This window comes from Pseudophryne corroboree, chromosome 7, assembly GCF_028390025.1.
Source record: "Pseudophryne corroboree isolate aPseCor3 chromosome 7, aPseCor3.hap2, whole genome shotgun sequence".
Taxonomy (NCBI): domain Eukaryota; kingdom Metazoa; phylum Chordata; class Amphibia; order Anura; family Myobatrachidae; genus Pseudophryne; species Pseudophryne corroboree.
The window spans coordinates 254940765-254961761 of record NC_086450.1 but is presented as its reverse complement, the minus strand read 5'-3'; the positions used below and the strand labels follow the sequence as shown (position 1 = coordinate 254961761).

The 20997-nt window shown below is 42.6% G+C and overlaps 1 protein-coding gene across 1 annotated transcript in view; it reads right to left on the bottom strand.

Moving 5' to 3' along the window:
* Positions 1 to 8617: 8617 nt before the first annotated feature.
* FSCN1 (fascin actin-bundling protein 1) overlaps positions 8618 to 20997 on the bottom strand; it is a 213691-nt gene continuing 201311 nt past the window's right edge. Inside the window, exon 5 of the mRNA XM_063934103.1 lies at positions 8618 to 8914. Within this exon, the coding sequence (XP_063790173.1) occupies positions 8712 to 8914 (203 nt within the window). The 3' untranslated portion in view covers positions 8618 to 8711. The remainder of the gene's footprint in view (positions 8915 to 20997) is intronic.

The window sequence follows — 20997 nt, the reverse complement described above, 5'->3', positions numbered from 1 at the left end:
CACGTCACACAGTCCGTACTTATACTGGCAGGAAAAAGAGGCAATTTGGAGGCCCTTGCACAAACTGGCTTTATTCTACCTAAGTTGCCCTCCCACAAGTGTGTACTCCGAAAGAGTGTTTAGTGCCGCCGCTCACCTTGTCAGCAATCGGCGTACGAGGTTACATCCAGAAAATGTGGAGAAGATGATGTTCATTAAAATGAATTATAATCAATTCCTCCGCGGAGACATTGACCAGCAGCAATTGCCTCCACAAAGTACACAGGGAGCTGACATGGTGGATTCCAGTGGGGACGAATTGATAATCTGTGAGGAGGGGGATGTACACGGTGATATATCGGAGGATGATGATGAGGTGGACATCTTGCCTCTGTAGAGCCAGTTTGTGCAAGGAGAGATTAATTGCTTCTTTTTTGGTGGGGGTCCAAACCAACCCGTCATTTCAGTCACAGTCGTGTGGCAGACCCTGTCACTGAAATGATGGGTTGGTTAAAGTGTGCATGTCCTGTTTTGTTTATACAACATAAGGGTGGGTGGGAAGGGCCCAAGGACAATTCCATCTTGCACCTCTTTTTTCTTTTATTTTTCTTTGCGTCATGTGCTGTTTGGGGAGGGTTTTTTGGAAGGGACATCCTGCGTGACACTGCAGTGCCACTCCTAGATGGGCCCGGTGTTTGTGTCGGCCACTAGGGTCGCTTATCTTTCTCACACAGTCAGCTACCTCATTGCGCCTCTTTTTTTCTTTGCGTCATGTGCTGTTTGGGGAGGGTTTTTTGGAAGGGACATCCTGCGTGACACTGCAGTGCCACTCCTAGATGGGCCAGGTGTTTGTGTCGGCCACTAGGGTCGCTAATCTTACTCACACAGCTACCTCATTGCGCCTCTTTTTTTCTTTGCGTCATGTGCTGTTTGGGGAGGGTTTTTTGGAAGGGACATCCTGCGTGACACTGCAGTGCCACTCCTAGATGGGCCCGGTGTTTGTGTCGGCCACTAGGGTCGCTTATCTTTCTCACACAGTCAGCTACCTCATTGCGCCTCTTTTTTTCTTTGCGTCATGTGCTGTTTGGGGAGGGTTTTTTGGAAGGGACATCCTGCGTGACACTGCAGTGCCACTCCTAGATGGGCCCGGTGTTTGTGTCGGCCACTAGGGTCGCTTATCTTTCTCACACAGTCAGCTACCTCATTGCGCCTCTTTTTTTCTTTGCGTCATGTGCTGTTTGGGGAGGGTTTTTTGGAAGGGACATCCTGCGTGACACTGCAGTGCCACTCCTAGATGGGCCCGGTGTTTGTGTCGGCCACTAGGGTCGCTGAGCTTAGTCATCCAGCGACCTCGGTGCAAATTTTAGGACTAAAAATAATATTGTGAGGTGTAAGGTGTTCAGAATAGACTGAAAATGAGTGTTAATTATGGTTATTGAGGTTAATAATACTATGGGATCAAAATGACCCCCAAATTCAATGTTTTAAGATGTTTTTTAGGGTTTTTTGAAAAAACCACCCGAATCCAAAACACACCCGAATCCGACAAAAAAAATTCGGTGAGGTTTTGCCAAAACGCGGTCGAACCCAAAACACGGCCGCGGAACCGAACCCAAAACCAAAACACAAAACCCGAAAAATTTCAGGCGCTCATCTCTAGTAAATGCATGCCCCCGCGCATTTACCCGTGCTTTTAGAGCTAGTGAAAAAGGGGTATAACAGATAATACTACAGGCAATGGAGAGGGGATAAATGAGTTATCCACATAAGTATATAGCCAATACTATATAATTGCAAATATTTAAAAAATCTTGTTTTGGAATATTGAATTGTAATTGCAGTTGTGAAAAGGAAATTAAACTGTTTGAATCGAAGAGATCCTTCAACTGATGCTCCCGCTGTGATCCAGGAATCTAATCTGAAATTAAAAATAGAGCCGGCTATAAACTCAATAGAAAGCTCAGCCACTGGTAATGTGATTGCACCATCAGCTGAAACTATTGCATGCTAAGTACGTAATGGGGACCTAATCGCGGCCCTAGGGCTTATCCACGTATGAGTAGCCTGTGTAGGAAGCAAAAATAGATCTGTAAGCGCAATTGTTCCCAAAAAGGGCCTTTCAATAATGACCCAGGGTTTAGGGGACTGTAAGGCAAACCAATCACGTGCCTGACTGAGAAGGAAAGCAGAGTCGTAGGAATCTAAGTCAGGGTAAGCAACACCTCCGGATCGTTTAGGTAGTTTATAATTTTCAATGGTCAAGTTTTATTTGTTAAATACTCACAGACTTAACTCCCCCAAAACAAAAGAAGACTAGCCTTAGAGACATTTCATAGAGAAAAAGCTTAGATGATTGCCCTCCAGGAAAACCACTTTTCATCTTTAGCTTCCCTTATTATGCATAACTCTTGCTACCCTTTTGCTAATGGTCCCTTTAAAACAAACAGAGTTGCTATATTATTCCAAAACTCTGTACAATTTGAACTGTTCTCTCAGATTGCAGATAAAGATGACTGTTATCTGATCCTAGTTAGGAAGCTTGAAGAAAGAGATGACATTGGTCTTCATGTATGCTCCAAATACATGTAAAGTGCCCTTTTTACAGACCTTATTAGAACCAAACCATTCAGAAGGGTCATCTGGTACTTATGGGTGATTTCAACTTGGTGTTGGATAAAAAACTTGATAAGTCATCGGCCACTTGCGGCTTGGATTGGGTCAGAGTTCTACGGGTAGTTTGCGCCAGTTGCTTGAAGTTGGATCTATATGATGTATGGCGGATTCACTTAGTTAAAGATTATATTTATTTTTCCCATGTACATAATTCTTAGTCTCGTATTAATCTGATTCTGCTTGACAAGTGGACAATCCTACATACTCGTTGCTCTAGTATTGCCCCAATAGTGTGGTCCGACCATGCTGCAGTGACTTGGACGTGGGACTGATTTCACTCCAAAGATCCTCCTTGGCGAGTACAGACTATCTGTTGTCTTCCCCTGACACGGTTACCACCCTATCTGATGCTGACTGCATGAATTGCAAATTAGTCCCCCCTTCACACATCAATTGCCATGTTTTGGTGTGCTCTTAAGGCAGTGTTGAGAGGAGTAGTATTCAGACAGGAGCCAGACTGCAGAGACAATACCTTAGTCAACAGGCAGATTTAGAAGAGTGTCTACTCTTGGTTGAATTATTAAACCAAACCTGGCCGTCCCGCTCACTGAAACATGAATTGTTTTCTATTCGGAACCAGCTTCATAAATTGTTTCTAAACCACATGCAGTCTGCTCTTACCAAGTTGCAACAGAAGTTTTATACCCTGGGTAATAAATCAGGTAAATTTCTGGCCCGTAAACTCGGAGTACAGTACATCAGATTAGAAATAAAATTAAAGCCATACAGTACCCCTGATGGGAAGATACTACTTAACCCCTCAAATATAGCTGATGCAATTGCACGATATTACGAAAAATTATATAAATTTGAGATTTGGCCCCACCGTCTCTCAGCCTAATGCTTATTTACTCCTTTTTAAAAGACCTACACCTCCCCAAGTTGAGAGTTGAAGAGTTAGACTCCCTTAACCCGGCGTCAGTCAGGTTGGGTCATTATGACCAGAGCAGTTTTCACTTGTATTTTTTTGTAATGTAATGCGACGCTGCCAAACTTCTCAGTAGCTGGAGTTACGACCCCTCACGTCTTGTTTTTTGCCACAGCTTAGTTGATGTGCGATTGCGCAGGGAGATAGACATGCGCAAACGTCAAAAAGGTAAATATGACCCAACCTTACAGTCGATGTTACAATTTCTAGCCAAATTAGTGTAGTGTTTATTGTTTATGTTTTTTGTTATTTATAGGTTTTTCTTCAAAATGGATCACGAGGAACGTGAACAGCAACGTATTTTATCTTTATTAGAGGAATCAGATTCCGAACAAAGTGACCAAGAAGATCACGTTAGTATACGTAGCCAGCAGAGTGACACAGAGCAGGAGGCTGCTGACAGCGATTATGATAATATACCACTGAGTGCACTACAGTATCAAATACGTTAATCAGTATCTAGTCACCCTCAGCACAAACACCCACCAGACTTCAGAAATCCAGGTACTGCCGCAAGTGTGCTGATATGCTGCAAGAAAGTGATTAGTATAAGACTTTGCATCTATTTCCCAAAGATCTTGTATTCACTTACACCATAAAGTAAAATTTATGTCAAAAAGATTAGTTTAATAACAGTGAGACTAAGGATGTCTATTTTTGTTAATTATTTAAAAAAAAAATCATAATAGTAAAATAAAGTTCCTAAGATGACTTCTAAAGGTCTTTTATTTCACATAAATAACTTTGAGTCTTTTAACTAAAATATACCGATGGATTTACAAATCTTTGAAAAAAATAAGAAATGTGTGGTTAAATATTGCAGGGTAATTTTGACCTACCTGACTGCCGGTGTAACAATTTTCTACCGTACTGACACCGGGTTAATTCTCCATGGACTGATAAATTCTAGCTGTTATTCAATCCCTTCCCTCAGGGAAGGCACCCGGGGGTAAATTTACTAAGATGGGAGTTCTATTTAAGATGGGATGTTGCCCATAGCAACCAATCAGAATCTACTTCTCATGTATCCAACCCATTCTAGAAGATAATACCTGGAATCTGATTGGTTGCTAATGTCAACATCCCATCGGAAATAGAACTCCCATCTTAGTAAATTTACCCCCTGGTCTGGATGGATTTACCAACTCTCTTTATAAAAAATTTGCACCTGACTTTGCCCCTACTCTCACTAATCTCTATACTTATGCCTCTGACCAAGGTTCTCTCCCTACGGAAATGCTACAGGCTCGAATTATCACCAGTCACAAGCAAGGGAAAGATCCCTCCCTCTGTCAGAACTATAGGCCAATTGCTCTTCTTAAAAACAGATCTGAAATGTTTTTCTAAATTAATTGCCAACAGACTCTCCCAGTTTATACCTCAACATATACCATCCAGACCATTTAGGTTTTGTACGGGGTAGGCAGGCATCTCAATACTTGCAGGGCTTTTCACATGGCAGAGATACTCATGAGAGAGACGTGAAGCCATACTTCTCTCACTCAACGCTGAAAAAGGCATTTGAACACCTACACAGGGACTTCCTTACTGCTGTTCTGTTAAATTTTGGCTACACGGAGTGATTGGGTCCTCTATATCTGCACTATATTGCTTTCCAACTGCTACAGTATTAAGTAGCAGCTTTGTATCCTCCCCTTTTGTAATTTCAAATGGTACCCAACAAGGATGTCCCCTCTCCCCACTTATGAACCTTTTGCTGCTAAAATACGTCAATCCTTGTCCCTTCCCTTGGATTCAAGTTGGTCCGTCTTTACACAAATTGAGTTTATTTGCAGATTATGTGCTTACTGATCCTGAATCCTCCCTTCCTGCCCTACATGATTATTATAGTGCAGCTTCCTTTTACAAACTAAACATTACCAAAACGAAGCCTTACCTTTCCAGTTGAGTCCCGAGACTTTGACCAGACTTAAACTTCTGAATATATATAATTGGAAGAAAGACTATTTTGTATTTGGGTATCAGTATTCCCAATTCCACATCTAAATTAGTGGAGATTAAATATATGCCCTTCTTGAATCAAGTTGAAGCCTTGTTACAGAGTCGGATGGGCTTCTAGATATCCTGGCTATCCAGACTGTCAGCGTTTAAAATGACAATTTAGCCAAAATGAATGTATCAGTTACATACGATTGCTTATTTGGTCTCCCAAAATTTGATTAGTCAAATCCATTCTCTAATCTTAGTCTATATTTGTAAGGGTTAAAGCCCCCAGGATTGCTTACAGACGATTGATCTGAGCTAGACATATGGGTGGGTGGGTTTAACTTTGATTTGATTTTTTGCACATGAAAGTCTTCTTTCAGGAGACTTTTTAAAATACCTATGGGCACTTGTGGGTTGCAAAGAGAGTAGATTTATCCTGTGCACAGGTGAACCATATGCTTTGCACTGTTGCACCTGAAGTGGTTTGGTCCATGACCTCGCTGAACAAAGTTATTTATACTCCTGGTCCCCCTTCGTATTCTAGTCTGTATTCCTTTGGTTATTGATCATGTGATCATTTAAAGCCTGAAGTATCTTACTTTTAGATAGAAAGGAAGGACTGATATAATATATAAATAGAAAAAAAGCTTTATAAAAGTACCAATAAGACCTCATCTTGAAAATCAAAAACTAGGAACATTTTCACAAAGCGGTGTCTTGTACCTTGGTATGTAGATTAAAAGTTTTTCCCCCTACAACCGGAATAATTTCATTACCACACAATGGTTAGTAGTGTTTCCCTAGTCAAACTAATTGCATGCATTTACAGAATTTAAAACACAAATAAAACAATTTACACGGTTTATCCAGTTTATTTTTTATTTCAAGTATCATAGTTAGCAAGCTGCAGCTCTGTAGACCAGTCAGATGGAAAAATACAGCACAAGATTACAAGTAGCAAAGCAATGGAACATTGGACATTTAATTTAAACCATTTATATAAAGATAATAAAAAAAATAGTCATACAAGAGTGGTGGAATGGTTGATTTGCAATGGGCAGTTAGAAAGCCTAGCACATGCCACAGTAATATTCTGGCACACCTTACATTTTGATCAATTAATATTATAAACCAAGATGGTAAATTACAGTAGAAATTTGGCTCCATTAGAAATATCAATTTATAGATAGTAAATTATCTAAAAATATTTTCAATCTTTGGGGCAAATGTGTTAAGCCTGGAGAAGGCATAATGAAGTGATAAAGCAGTGATAAGTTCAAGGTGATAACGCACCAGCCAATCAGCTCATAACGGTCGATTTACATATTGGAGCTGATTGGCTGGTGCGTTATCACCTTGCACTTATCACTGTTTTATCACTTCTTTATGCCTTCTCCAGGCTTAATACATCTGCCCCAACGTTTCCTAATCACAATGAATGTTAAACAAAAAGAAAAAAGAATACTGTTTTGGTAATTTAACAAAAGGTAATTGTTCTTTCATTCTCCAGTAGGATAACAGAAATTAAAAAATTATAAGTGAATACAAACTTTCCAGATAACAACCCAGGAAATAAAAATAGAGAGCAAAATGTGCAGTAATGGCATAAAACACGTCTCCCATATATAATCGTATACTGCTCTTACACTCTAAATGACTTGCTGAGGATGGTGTTATACATGTAAAAGCAAAGATTATATATATATATATATATATATATATATATATATATACACACACACATATACATATACACACACACATACTGCACATACATGCATACGTACATATACACATATGCAAATGCTTGGCACTCCACAATCCAGCATTTAATGATCCTGGCGCCCTCCAGAGTGACAGTACAAATGGTAGATATTGGTGACACTCACAGGATTTCGCATCAAGAAAACCGTGGTCAGCGTTTCAATACACCACAGAAATTTTAGTCAGGTGAAAACATCGACCAGCAATACTGTTTCAGTGCCTTCTATTGATTCGAAATCTTGTGAGAGCCGCTAATACCTACCGTATATGTGTGTGCGTGTGTGTATATTATATATATAATTATAGTGCCTGTCCTGTGGCTATAATTTATATATATATATATATTTAGATTTGTTAATTTCTAATTCTCTACAGATTAAACCATAGCCTTAATAGCACTGCTGATAGGATGATACATAGCAGCAGCCCATAAGGAACAGTGACCAACACTGATAAACTTTCCACTTTATCTTGCATCTAACTTGCCGATCTCACCAATGTCCAAATGTTCAGTTATTCAGAACGGAGTTGTATAGCACCATTATATAAAGCATGTCACAACAGCATACAGGGGCGTCCTACAATGCACAAAATACTTGTGCCTGTAACTAAAGACATTAAATCCTATATCATTTCCAAGAAGTGTTTGGTTTCAAAAACATTAACTGGTTATTTGCAATTTCACACATAGCTGACACTGTTAAAATTAAATGCTAGACACCATATATTTAGGCACTGTCTTCTTAGTAGACTTTGGTTATGATAATTAGATTATCTGCCATTAAACCCAGCGGCTATTTGTCGTCTAATTACTGCACGGCACAAGGAAAGGCTATTCAATTAAATGTCCTTTTTCCTGAACCTAAAATTGGGTATTATAGCATGGAAACTCAGATTCTGCATAAACTGCATAGTCAATGAGTTTGCCACATGCGTAAATCCTCAATCAGCGGCTAATTGAATAAGCCTGTATGTGTGTAATTTTCTCTCTCATTCACAGAGGTAAATACTATGACAGTAATACGGAGTCATACTTGGGTCCCTATTGCCTACGAGGTAGTTTATTTGATCTTATGCATTTCTCATTTAAATAGTTTTCTTTAAAGCAAAGGACACTCAAAATACTTAAATGTGTTTGTTCTTAGCAGGACATGCTGGATAACAGGAATTTTTTTTACCATATTTGTGTGCTGTATAGTAATTACAATGTATTAAGTACTGATGTTTACAGAATATGCAGCATCCCGTTGATCCATATACAATGATTAAGTAAAGAAAATTGCAAACCCAGTAAACTTTTTAGTAACCAAAGCATTTCTTGTTGTGTAATGCCCTGCCGAGGAAGCGGAACATAGTGTTTTTTTTTTTTTTTATACAAGATCAGATCAAACTGTAGACAAAGGTCATAAGTAACAGGTGCTCAGTACTCCCACAGGGTAGAGGAGTCCATAGATTCTGCATTGGCTTTCAGAACACCAGCATGATCACCCTTCAAGTAGAGGGAATTCACCTTGATTGCTACCTTATTCTGATCACAGAATTTGAAGAAGAAATCTACCTGGGTAGGGCTACTGCTGGTAACTGATGTATCACTGCCCACAGTCCAGTATTTCCCAGTTGAATCTACAAACAAAATATCAATTAATTAGAGACAGACTCAGTAAGAGAGAACTGGAAAAAATGTACAGTTTCAAAATTGATCCTGTTCTTGTACATTTAGTGACATATGACATAATTGCATCAGAGGATGGCAACACAGCATTTCTTATGTTGCCCTTGTAGAAGAGAAATAATGAAACTTCAATGTCCTATTGCAATACTACTCATAATGTGTGCACCTCCCATTGGAATGTCAAAGTCCAGGTAAATCCTTATATGGAAATGCTGGTCACAGGGTGAGACTATTATATTAATGAATATACCTGGTGCACAAGTTGTGTGGATGCCAGTGTCTTCTTTCATGAAAGAGTATATTAACTAAAGCAGGCATTCCCAACCACGGTCCTCAAGGCACACCAACAGTGCAGGTTTTAGTGATATCCAGGCTGCAGCACAGATGGTTAAATCAAAATAACTGAGCTACTAAGTAAGTCACCTGTGCTGAAGCCTGGATATCACTAAAACCTGCACTGTTAGTGTGCCTTGAGGACCGTGGTTGGGAATGCCTGATCTAAAGGATAAATACTAATGCAATGACCCATGGGTCCATTCCTGCTCGCCTCTGGATAATGACCAATATACTTTTTCCAGCCTGCTATATAAGTGCAGGAGGAACAGACAATTAGATGTGTGCACAGCTGGTGGGGAAAAATACCTGTCTTTTCTCTTATACAGTCACACACTGCCTGTGTGTAAATGGAACACTGCATTACAATTAGAGATAAGCGGGTTCGGTTTTACTCGGATTTACCCGAATATCCTTATTGGCTCACTGACGTCAAGCGTTTCGGTTAGCCAATAAGAAAACCCCAGAAAAAAAGAACTTAAAAGAAGATGCTATTAAGTGTTTTTGATCACGGTAGCTGTGGACCGGACTGTGCCTTAGACAGATACAGATAGGGCATTGACGAATCTGAATGTGTTATTTTACTACTGTATGTGTAATATGTAAATCCTATTGTGTTTAACAGTCCCTCTTTTTATATAGCTGCTTTGTCCCTGTCAGTAGAATTAGATCTCTAAAACTGAATGTAATGTACTGTTGCATAGACACATATTTTTACACCGGAAAGTACTGCATGACCAGAGGTGCACATTGGACAAATTGTTGATACCCTTACATCTTATTGAAACAATGGTACATTTCTCCTGAAATGGATTGCTACTGTCTGCATGCATTTGGTATGCCTTAAAACAGGCATGTCAAACTGAAAATCCCAACCGGGACGAATATTCAAAGTCTAAGAGTGTGCAGGCCACATGGAAAATTAAAAGTCTTATATGCAGTTTTGAAAGCCCCCTGTGAGTGTGGTTGCATTACCAACCACAGCCTACTTTTGCTGCTTTGTACTTCCCTGTGATGGTGGGCATCTGAGCATCTTGCATTTTGAAGAAATAGAGTGGCAGCACAAATCATAGTTACATACACACACACACAATGTTCTTTTCTGTGTGTTTCTGTATGTACAGTGCATCTGGAAAGTTTTCACAGCACTTCAATTTTTCCACATTTTGTTACAGCTTTATTCCAAAATGGAGTAAATTCATTTTTTCCTTCAAAATTCTGCACACAATGCCCCATAATGACAACATGAAAAAAAGATTTTTTTTGTGATTTTTGCAAATTTATTAAAAATGAAAAACTAGGAAATCACATTTTCATAAGTACTTACATCCTTTGCCATGAAGCTCAAAATTGAGCTAAGGTTATGCACTTCCACTGATCATCCTTGAGATGTTCCTACAGCTTAATTGGAGTCCACCTGTGGAAAATTCAGTTGACTGGACATGATTTGGAAAGGCACACACCTGTCAATATAAGGTCCAACACTTGACAGTGCATGTCTGAGTACAAACCAAGCATGAAGTCAAAGGAATTGTCTGTAGACCTCGGATACAGGATTGTCTCGAGGCACAAATCTGGGAATGGGTACAGAAAAATATCTGCTGCTTTGAAGGTCCCAATGAGCACAGTGGCCTCCATCACCCATAAATGGAAGAAGTTCGGAACCACCAGGACTCTTCCTAGAGCTGGGCGGCCCTCTAAACTGAGCGATCTGGGGAGAAGGGCCCTAGTCAGGGAGGTGACCAAGAACCCGATGGTCACTCTGTCAGAGCTACAGCATTCCTCTGTGGAGGGAGGGGAAACATCCGGAAGGACAACCATCTCTGCAGCAATCTACCAATCAGGCCTGTATGGTAGAGTGGCCAGACGGAAGCCACTCCTTAGTAAAAAGCACATGGCAGCCCCGCTTGGAGTTTTAAGGTCATTCAGATCTGATCGCTGGGCTGCGTTTTTAGCCGTCCTTCGTTCAGATAGTTGCCGCCTACAGGGGAAGTGTATTTTTGCCGTGTAAGTGTGTGATCGCATGTGTAGCAGAGCTGCTAAAAATCGGTTTGTGCAGTCTATGCGCAGCCCAAGATTTACTCTTCCAGTGTGACTGATTCCTGCTGATCGGGGCCAGACATGATGTCACATACCCTCCCTGAAAACGCTCGAGTCTGCCTGCGTTTTTCCGGGCACTCCCTGTAAACGGTCAGTTGCCATCCACAAATGGCCTCTTCCTGTCAATCACCTTGCGAACGCCCATGCGATCATCTTTTTTTGCACCATCCCGTCGCTGGCTGGCGACGCCTGTTGCTGTTGTCCGACGCGCCTGCGCATTCTGATGCATGCACAGTTGGGAACTGATCACTCGCTGTGCAAAAACGCACAGCAGCGATCAGATCTGAATGACCCCCAAAATTCTCTTGTCTGATGAGACAAAGATTGAACTCTTTGGCGTCATGTTTGGAGGAAACCAGGCACCACTTATCACCAGGCCAGTACCATCCCTACAGTGAAGCATGGTGGTGGCAGCATCATGCTGTGGGGATGTTTTTCAGTGGCAGGGACTGGGAGACTAGTCAGGATAGAGGGAAAGATGACTGCAGCAATTTACAGACACATCCTGGAAGAAAATCTGCTCCAGAGCGCTCTTGACCTCAGACTGGGGCGATGGTTCATCTTTCAGCAGGACATCGACCCTAGGCACACAGCCAAGATATCAAAGGAGTGGCTTCAGGACAACTCTGTGAATGTCCTTGAGTGGCCCAGCCAGAGCCCAGACTTGAAACCGATTGAACATCTCTGGAGACATCTGAAAATGGCTGTGCACTGACGCTTCCCATCCAACCTGATGGAGCTTGAGAGGTGCTGCAAAGAGGGATTGGCGTAACTGCCCAAAGATAGGTGTGCCAAGCTTGTGTCATCATTCAAAAAGACTTGAGGCTGTAATTGCTGCCACAGGTGCATCAACAAATTATTGAGCAAAGGCTGTGAATACTTATGTACATGGGATTTCTTAGTTTTGTTTTTTTAATAGATTTACAAAAATCTCAAACACACTTTTCACGGTGTCATTATGGGGTATTGTGTGTAGAATTTTGAGGGAAAAAGTGAATTTAATCAAGTCTGGAATAAGGCAAAATGTACAAAAACTGAAGCGCTGTGAATACTTTCCAGATGCACTGTAATAATATATAGTAGCATATACATAGTAGCATAACAAAGTATTCAAACCTGGAGTAGCTGCTTTGTAACGAGCAGTCTCTGTCACCATCACGTTTCATTGAGCAGGAATGGGCTGAGGAGGAGGATAGTGCACCCGCCGCCTAGGTTACTCTTTGAGCTAGCCGTGGGAGTGTGATGATGTCACCATGCTGCCAGCAGCCCTGGAAAAGGAGGAGGTGACACTGAGCAATACCATGGTGCTCGGCGGTAGAGCTTTATCGTAATGGCAGATAATAGAGGATGTAATCATTACAGCCACTATTAGTGGCCATTACTATGAAGCTCCACCACTGAGCACCATGGTCTTGCTCAGTGGCACCTCTGGGGGACTGACATACCAGCGGCCAGATTCTTTGTGTACCTCCACACATGCAGGACTGGGCTGCATTATATGTACATTTGGGCCCACCCTTTCGGGACGAAAAAAAAATTGCTTTTGGATCGCATGTTTGACATGCCTGTCTTAGAACAAAGCAAAGAAACGGAAAAAAAATAAATTCTTGCTTGTTCTTCAAAGATGTTCTAAAATTGCCTAGACAGATTTGTTGGCACCTCCAAAAATAATTGGATTATAGTGATATTTCAAACTGATTGCTCTCTTGAATTATTAGTATCACACACATTCAATCTTCTAATCAGTCATTTAGCCTATTTAAATGGAAAAACGTAGTCACTTTGCTGTTTGGTATCATCGTGTGCACCAAAGAAAGCAAAGAAGTTGTCAGGGGAGATCAGAGAGAAAATTATAGACAATCATGTTATAAAGCTAAAGGCTACAAGACCATCTCCAAGCAGCTTAACATAGTAACATAGTTAATGAGCTTGAAAAAAAGATAAATTGTCCATCGAGTTCAACCTATAATATAATTCTTAAACTATAGTTACATACAGAATAGTGTAACTATAATGACCCAGATGAAGTTATGTTTTAAATCTAAACAACAACTATAATTTGTGCGGTTTCTAAAATACTTTCATTTTAAATGCTATATCCTTGGATATCTTTTTCAGTTACAAAGTTATCTAATCCATTTTTAAAACATTGACAGAGTCCACCATTACTACGTTCTCTGGCAGAGAATTCCAAATCCTTACTGCCCTTACTGTGAAGAACCCTTTCCTTAATTAGGTATGACATTTTCTCTCCTCTAACCTCAGAGAATGTTTGCGTGTCCTGTGTAGAGATCTCAATAAATAAATCCCCTGATAGCTCCATGTATTGTCCCTTTATATATTTGTAAATATTAATATCTCCTCTTAGATGCCTCTTTTCTAGTGTAAGCCTTTCCTCATAATGGAGTGCCTCTGTGACTACAGTGGCAAATATTAAGAAGTTTAAGTCCTTGGGACTGTAGCTAACCACCCTTGATGTGGCCACAAGATGAAAAATCGACCTCAGGTTAAACAAAAAGGATATCGAGAGTTCTAGAAAGACAGCCAAGGAAATCTTCCAGAGATACAAGCTGAACTGTAAGGTCAAGATTGATCAATATGCAAGAAAGGATGAGGAAAAGGGATCAGTTTCTCTGGGTGCACTCTCTCCCATAAACAACAAGAATTCTTGAAATTATATCCGTGTCTTTGTACTTATTTTATATATATCAGGGCTGGCCAAACCGGTCCTCGAGATCTACCAACAGTTCATGTTTTCCAGGTCTCCTGGAGATCTGTAGAATTGTCAGTTAGGAATGAATGCAGCACATCTTAATTAGAAATGACTACACCTGTGCACAAGCTAGGTGGCCTGGAAAATGTGAACTGTTGGTAGATCTCGAGGACCGGTTTGGCCAGCCCTGATATATATGAATGGACACTAAATCAATAATGTATACCAATACCCATATGGGTATAAAAGAAGTACAAAGACACGGATATAATTTCAAGAATTCTTGTTGTTTATTGGAGAGAGTGCACCCAGAGAAACGGATCCCTTTTCCTCATCCTTTCTTGCATATGTTTTAGGATCAGTGGGTAGCACCAGTCTGTAGCTTCATACTTGTATTGTACACAGTTACTTAGAGACCACATCCCTACAGTCACTACTCGCTATTAAATTAAGTCTGGTGCAGGACTTCCTTGTCTCTTTCCAAGATACATCAATGTCTGATCGTACCATCTAACACTTTTTGAGCGACAGTAGGTTCCATGGAAGAACACCCAGGAGAACCCCACTTTTGAAAAAAAGAAAGAAAAACAAATACATATTGACGTAACAATGCCTTTGGGAGAATGTCTTTTGGACAGACAAGCCAAAATTGAAGATTTTTGGAAAGTCTCAGCAACTCTATGTTCACAAATAACAAAATGCAGCTTTCAAAGAAAAGAAAACCCCACCATACCTACTGTATTTTAAACAGAGTAGAATCTCAGTAATGTTTTGGGGATGCTTTGCAGCTTCTGACACAATGTGTCTTGAATCTGTGCAAGGCAAAATTAAATTTCAAGACTATCAGGACATTCAGTCGCAGGTCAAGTGTGTTCCAATAGGAAAATGACCCAAAACACACAGCTGTTCTGAAGTGGCCTTCTGTGAGAACCGATCTGAATTCTATCGAAGATCTATGGAAAGAGCTGAAACATGCTGTCTGGTGAAAGCATCCATCAAACCTGAGACAGATGGAGAAGTTCGCTCAGGAAGAGTGGGCTAAACCACCTATGCAGTAGTCTCCTTGAGAGCTACAGAAAATTGCTTGATTGCAGTGACTTTCTCTATAGGTTGTGAAACAAAATATTAGGATAAGGGTCGCCATCATTTTTGTCTATATCATTTCCATTTGTTTTATTATTTAAAATATTCTGTTGAATCAAACATCAAATGTTATTAAATATGGAATAAACAATGATGGATGCCAATTACTTTTGTCAGTTTCAAGTTATTTCAGAGAAAATAGATTATTTTATAGAAGGGCATTAACAAATTTGTACACATCTGTATATTGATTACATATTATGGGTTATAATGCTTTGTTATAAAAATAGGATTTTAATACCTACTGGTAAATCCTTTTCTCTTAGTCCGTAGAATGCTGGGGACACTTCAAGAACCATGGGGTATAGATGGGATCCACAGGAGACATGGGGACTTTAAGACGTTAAAAGGGGTGTGAACTGGCTCCTCCCTCTATGCCCCTCCTCCAGACTCCAGTTATAGAAACTGTGCCCAGGGAGACTGACATTTCGAGGAAAAAGGATTTATTTTGATTTAAACTAAGGTGAGATACATACCAGCTCACACCTCAAACATGCCGTACAACATGGCATTCAACCCAACGCATGCAACGGCATGAATAATGACAGCAACAGGCCGACTATAACTGCAACACAACACGTGTGTAACCATAACCAATAACTGCAGATACAGTACGCACTGGGACGGGCACCCAGCATCCCCTACGGACTAAGAGAAAAGGATTTACCGGTAGGTATTAAAATCCTATTTTTTCCTTCTGTCCTAGAGGATGCTGGGGACATTTCAAGAACCATGGGGTTTATACCAAAGCTCAAGAATGGGCGGGAGAGTGCGGATGACTCTGCAGCACCGATTGACCAAACAAGAGGTCTTCCTTAGCCAGGGTATCAAACTTGTAAACTTTGCAAAAGTGTTTGAACCCGACCAAGCAGCCGCCCAGGATGAGCCCACCTTTCTGGTAGAATGGGCTTTCACCGATTTCGGTAACGGCAATCCAGCCGTAGAATGAGCGTGCCGAATCATATTACAGATCCAACGTGCAATAGTCTGCTTGGAAGCAGGAGCCCCAATCTTATTGGGATCATACAGGACAAACAGAGCCTCCGTTTTCCTAATCTGAGCCGTTCTGGCTACATAAATTTTCAAAGCTCTGACCACATCTAGAGACTTCGATTCCTCAAAAGCGTCAGTAGCCACTGGCACTACAATAGGTTGTTTCAAGTGAAATGATGACACCACTTTAGGCAGAAAATGCTGACGAGTTCTCAACTCCGCTCTATCTTCATGGAAGATCAAATAGGGGCTCTTGTGAGACAAAGCCGCCAATTCAGACACCCGCCTTGCAGAGGCCAAGGCCAACAGCATGATCACTTTCCAAGTGACGAATTTCAACTCTACCTTACTTAAAGGTTCAAACCAATGAGATTGCAGGAACCGCAACACCACGTTAAGATCCCATGGTGCCACCGGGGGCACAAAGGGAGGTTGGATGTGCAGCACGCCTTTCACGAAAGTCTGAACTTCCGGAAGGGAAGCCAATTCTTTTTGAAAGAAAATTGACAAGGCCGAAATTTGTACTTTAATTGAGCCTAACTTTAGGCCCGCATGCACCCCTGCTTGCAGAAAATGGAGAAAACGGTACAGCTGAAATTCTTCCGTAGGAGCCTTCTTGGATTCACACCAAGACACATTTTCTCCAAATACGGTGATAATGTTTCACCGTTACCTCTTTTCTAGCCTGAAGCAGTGTGGGAATTACTTCACCGGGAATACCCTTTCGGGCTAGGATCCTGCGCTCAACTTCCAAGCCGTCAAACGAAGCCGCGGTAAGTCTTGGTACACACACGGCCCCTGCTGTAACAGATCCTCTCATAGAGGAAGAGGCCAGGGATCTCCTATGAGCAATTCCTGAAGATCTGGATACCAAGCCCTGCTTGGCCAGCCTGGAACAATGAGGATTGCCTGAACCCTTATTCTGCTTATGATCTTTATCACTTTTGTAATGAGTGGAATCGGAGGGAACACATATACCGACTGAAACCCCCACGGTGTCATTATGGTGTCCACTGCTATTGCTTGAGGGTCCCTTGACCTGGAACAATATCTTGGAAGTTTCTTGTTGAGGCGAGACGCCATCGTGTCTATTTGAGGAATTCCCCAACGACTTGTCACTTCTGCAAAGACCTCTTGATGAAGACCCCACTCTCCTGGATGGAGGTCGTGTCTGCTGAGGAAGTCTGCTTCCCAGTTGTCTACACCCGGAATGAAGACTGCTGACAGAGCGCTTACATGCCTTTCCGCACAGCGGAAAACTTTTGTGACTTCTGCCATTGCCGCTCTGCTCTTCGTTCCGCCCCGGCGGTTTATGTATGCCACTGCTGTTATATTGTCCGGCTGAATCAAGACGGGCAGATTGCGAAGAAGATGCTCCGCTTGTAGAAGGCCGCTGTAAATGGCCCTTAACTCCAGAATGTTTATGTGTAGACAAGCTTCCTGGCTTGACCATTTTCCCTGGAAATTTTCCCCCTGTGTGACTGCACCCCAGCCTCGGAGACTCACATCCGTGGTCACCAGGATCCAGTCCTGGATCCCAAATCTGCTTCCCTCTAGGAGGTGAGAGCTGTGCAGCCACCACAGGAGTGAGATTCTGGTTTTGGAAGACAGGATTATCTGTCGGTGCAATGTGCAGATGGGATCCGGACCATTTGTCCAGCAGGTCCCACTGAAACACTCTGGCATGGAATCTGCCAAACTGAATGGCCTCGTAGGCCGCCACCATCTTCCCTAGCAACCGAGTGCATTGATGAATCGACACTCTTGCTGGCTTCAGAATCTGTTTGACCAGGTCCTGAATTTCCAGAGCCTTTTCCATTGGAAGAAAAACTCTCTGTAATTCAGTGTCCAGAATCATACCCAAGAACGACAGTCTTGTCATCGGAACCAACTGTGATTTTGGCAAGTTTAGGAGCCAACCATGTTGTTGCAGAATTGTCAGGGAGAGCGTCACGCTATGCAGTAATTGTTCCTTGGACCTCACTTTTATCAGGAGATCGTCCATCATTTCCGCCATAACTTTGGAGAAAACCCTCGGAGCCGTGGACAGACCAAACGGCAACGTCTGAAATTGGTAACGACAATCCTGAATGGCAAACTTCAGGTAAGCCTGATTTGGAGTATATATGGGGACATGTAAGTAGGCATCCTTTATGTCGGCCGACACCATAAAATCCCCTTCCTCCAGACTGGAGATCACTGCTCGAAGAGACTTCATATTGAATTTGAATTTTTTTAGATAGAAATTGAGGGATTTTAAGTTCAGAATAGGTCTGACCAAGCCGTCCGGCTTCGGGACTACGAACAGGCTTGAATAAAAGCCTTCTCCCTGTTGTGACGGGGGCACCATGACAATGACTTGATTTTGACATAGTTTTTGTATAGCACCGCATACCACCTCCCTGTCCGGAAGAGAAACTGGTAAAGCTGATTTGAAAAATCGTCGAGGGGGCACGTCTTAAAATTCCAGCTTGTACCCTTGGGACACTATTTCTAATACCCATGGGTCTAGGGTCGAATGAACCCAGAAATGAAGAGTCGGAGACGTGCCCCCACTTGTGCGGACTCCCGCAGAGGAGTCCCAGCGTCATGCGGTGGATTTGGTAGAAGCCAGAGAGGACTTCCGCTCTTGGGAACCTGCCACAGCCGGCGACCTTTTTCCTTTTCCTCAAGAAGCAATGAAGGAAGACCCTCATCCTTTTTTGTATTTATTGGGTCGAAAGGACTGCATCTGATAGTGGTGCGTTTTCTTTTGTTGTGCAGGATCATAAGGTAAATAGGATGACTTACCCACGGTAGCCGTAGATATCAGGTCAGCGAGGCCGTCACCAAACAAGACACCACCTTTATACGGCAGAGACTCCATAGCCTTCTTAGAATCCATTGATGAATCCACAATGCTCTCCTAGCTGAGACTGCCATAGCATTGGCTCTTGATCCCAAAAGGCCAATGTCCCTCGCAGCTTCCTTAAGGTAGGCTGCAGCATCCTTGATATGACCCAGGGTCAAAAGAATGTTATCCCTATCCAGGGACAAGTTATCTGCCCACTTTTCAATAGCGCTACTCACCCATGCTGAAGCAACGGCAGGTCTGAGTAGCGTACCTGTAGTGACCTAAATGGATTTCAATGTATTTTCCTGCTTACGATCCGCAGGTTCTTTTAGGGCTGCCGTGTCAGGAGATGGAAGCGCCACCTTTTTGGACAGCCGTGCAGAGCTTTGTCCACAGTGGGGGGTGACTCCCACTTTTCCCTATCCCCAGAGGGGAACGGATATGCCACCGGAATTCTCATGGAAATCTGAAACTTCTTGTCAGGATTTTCCCAAACCTTTTCAAAAAGAGCGTTCAGTTCATGAGAGGGAGGAAACGTTACCGCAGGTTTCTTTCCTTTAAACATACAGACCCTTGTATCAGGAACAGCAGGGTCCTCCGTGATATGTAACACGTCTTTTATCGCCACAATCATGTACTGAATGCTCTTAGCCAGTTTAGGATTTAATCTGGCATCACTATAGTCGACACTGGAGTCAGTACGTGTCGGTATCTGTATCTGCTATCTGAGTAAATGAACGCTTTTGTGACCCCGAGGGGGTCTGAACCTGGGACAACACATCCTCTGGTTTTGAGACTCAGATTTATCCAATCTTTTATTCAACCGAGCCACATTCACATTCAAAGCACTCAAAACATTTACCCAATCAGGAGTCGGCGTTGCCGACAGGGTCACTCCCACAGCCGTTTCTTTCCCTAATCCAGTCTCCTCCTGGGAAGAGCACTCTGCCTCAGACATGTCGACACACGTGCACCGACACTCACAAACACACTGGGCATATAGGGGACAGACCCACAGTAAAGCCTGTCAGATTAACACAGAGGGAGTTTGCCAGCTCACAACCCAGCGCTTATCCCGGTTCTAAACACTTTTATATAAAGCCCCAGACCTGTAAGCGCTTTTATATTGCATTAAATAGCACCAAATATACTGTGCCCCCCCCCCCCACCCCTGTTTTGCACCCTGTTACTTGTACAGCAGTGGAGAGGAAGGCCAGCGTCTCTGCAGCTCTGTGGAGAGAAAATGGCGCTAGTGAGAGCTGTGAGGGCTAAGCCACGCCCCCTCAATGGTGCGCTTCAGCCCCGCTATTTTATCAAATATTCATACTGGCGGGGGGGGGGGGGGGGACCAGATTCAGTGCCTAGGCACTTAAACACTTTTGCCAGGTCATGTTGAGGATTTACATGCTGCCCAGGGTGCCCCTCCCCCCCGTGCCCTGCACCCTGTAGTGCCGCTGTGTGTGGTAGCATGGCGTGCAGCGCGGCCGCTGTGCGCCACCGCAAAGCCGTCACTGAAGTCTTCTGATCTTCTTCTACTCACCCGTCTTCTGACTTCTGGCTCTGCAAGGGGGGTGACGGCGGGCTCCGGGAACGAGCATCTAGGCGTACCTAGCGTTCAAACCCTCAGGAGCTAATGGTGTCCTGTAGCCTAAGAAGCCAAGCCTTGAAACTCACAGAAGTAGGCCTGCTTCTCTCCCCTCAGTCCCACGTTGCAGGGAGCCTGTTGCCAGCAGGTCTCCCTGAAAATAATAAACCTAACAAGTCTTTTTCTGAGAAACTCTGGAGAGCTCCCCAGTGTGGAAACAGTCTTGTTGGGCACAGATTCTAAACTGGAGTCTGGAGGAGGGGCATAGAGGGAGGAGCCAGTTCACACCCCTTTTAAAGTCTTAAAGTGCCCATGTCTCCTGCGGATCCCGTCT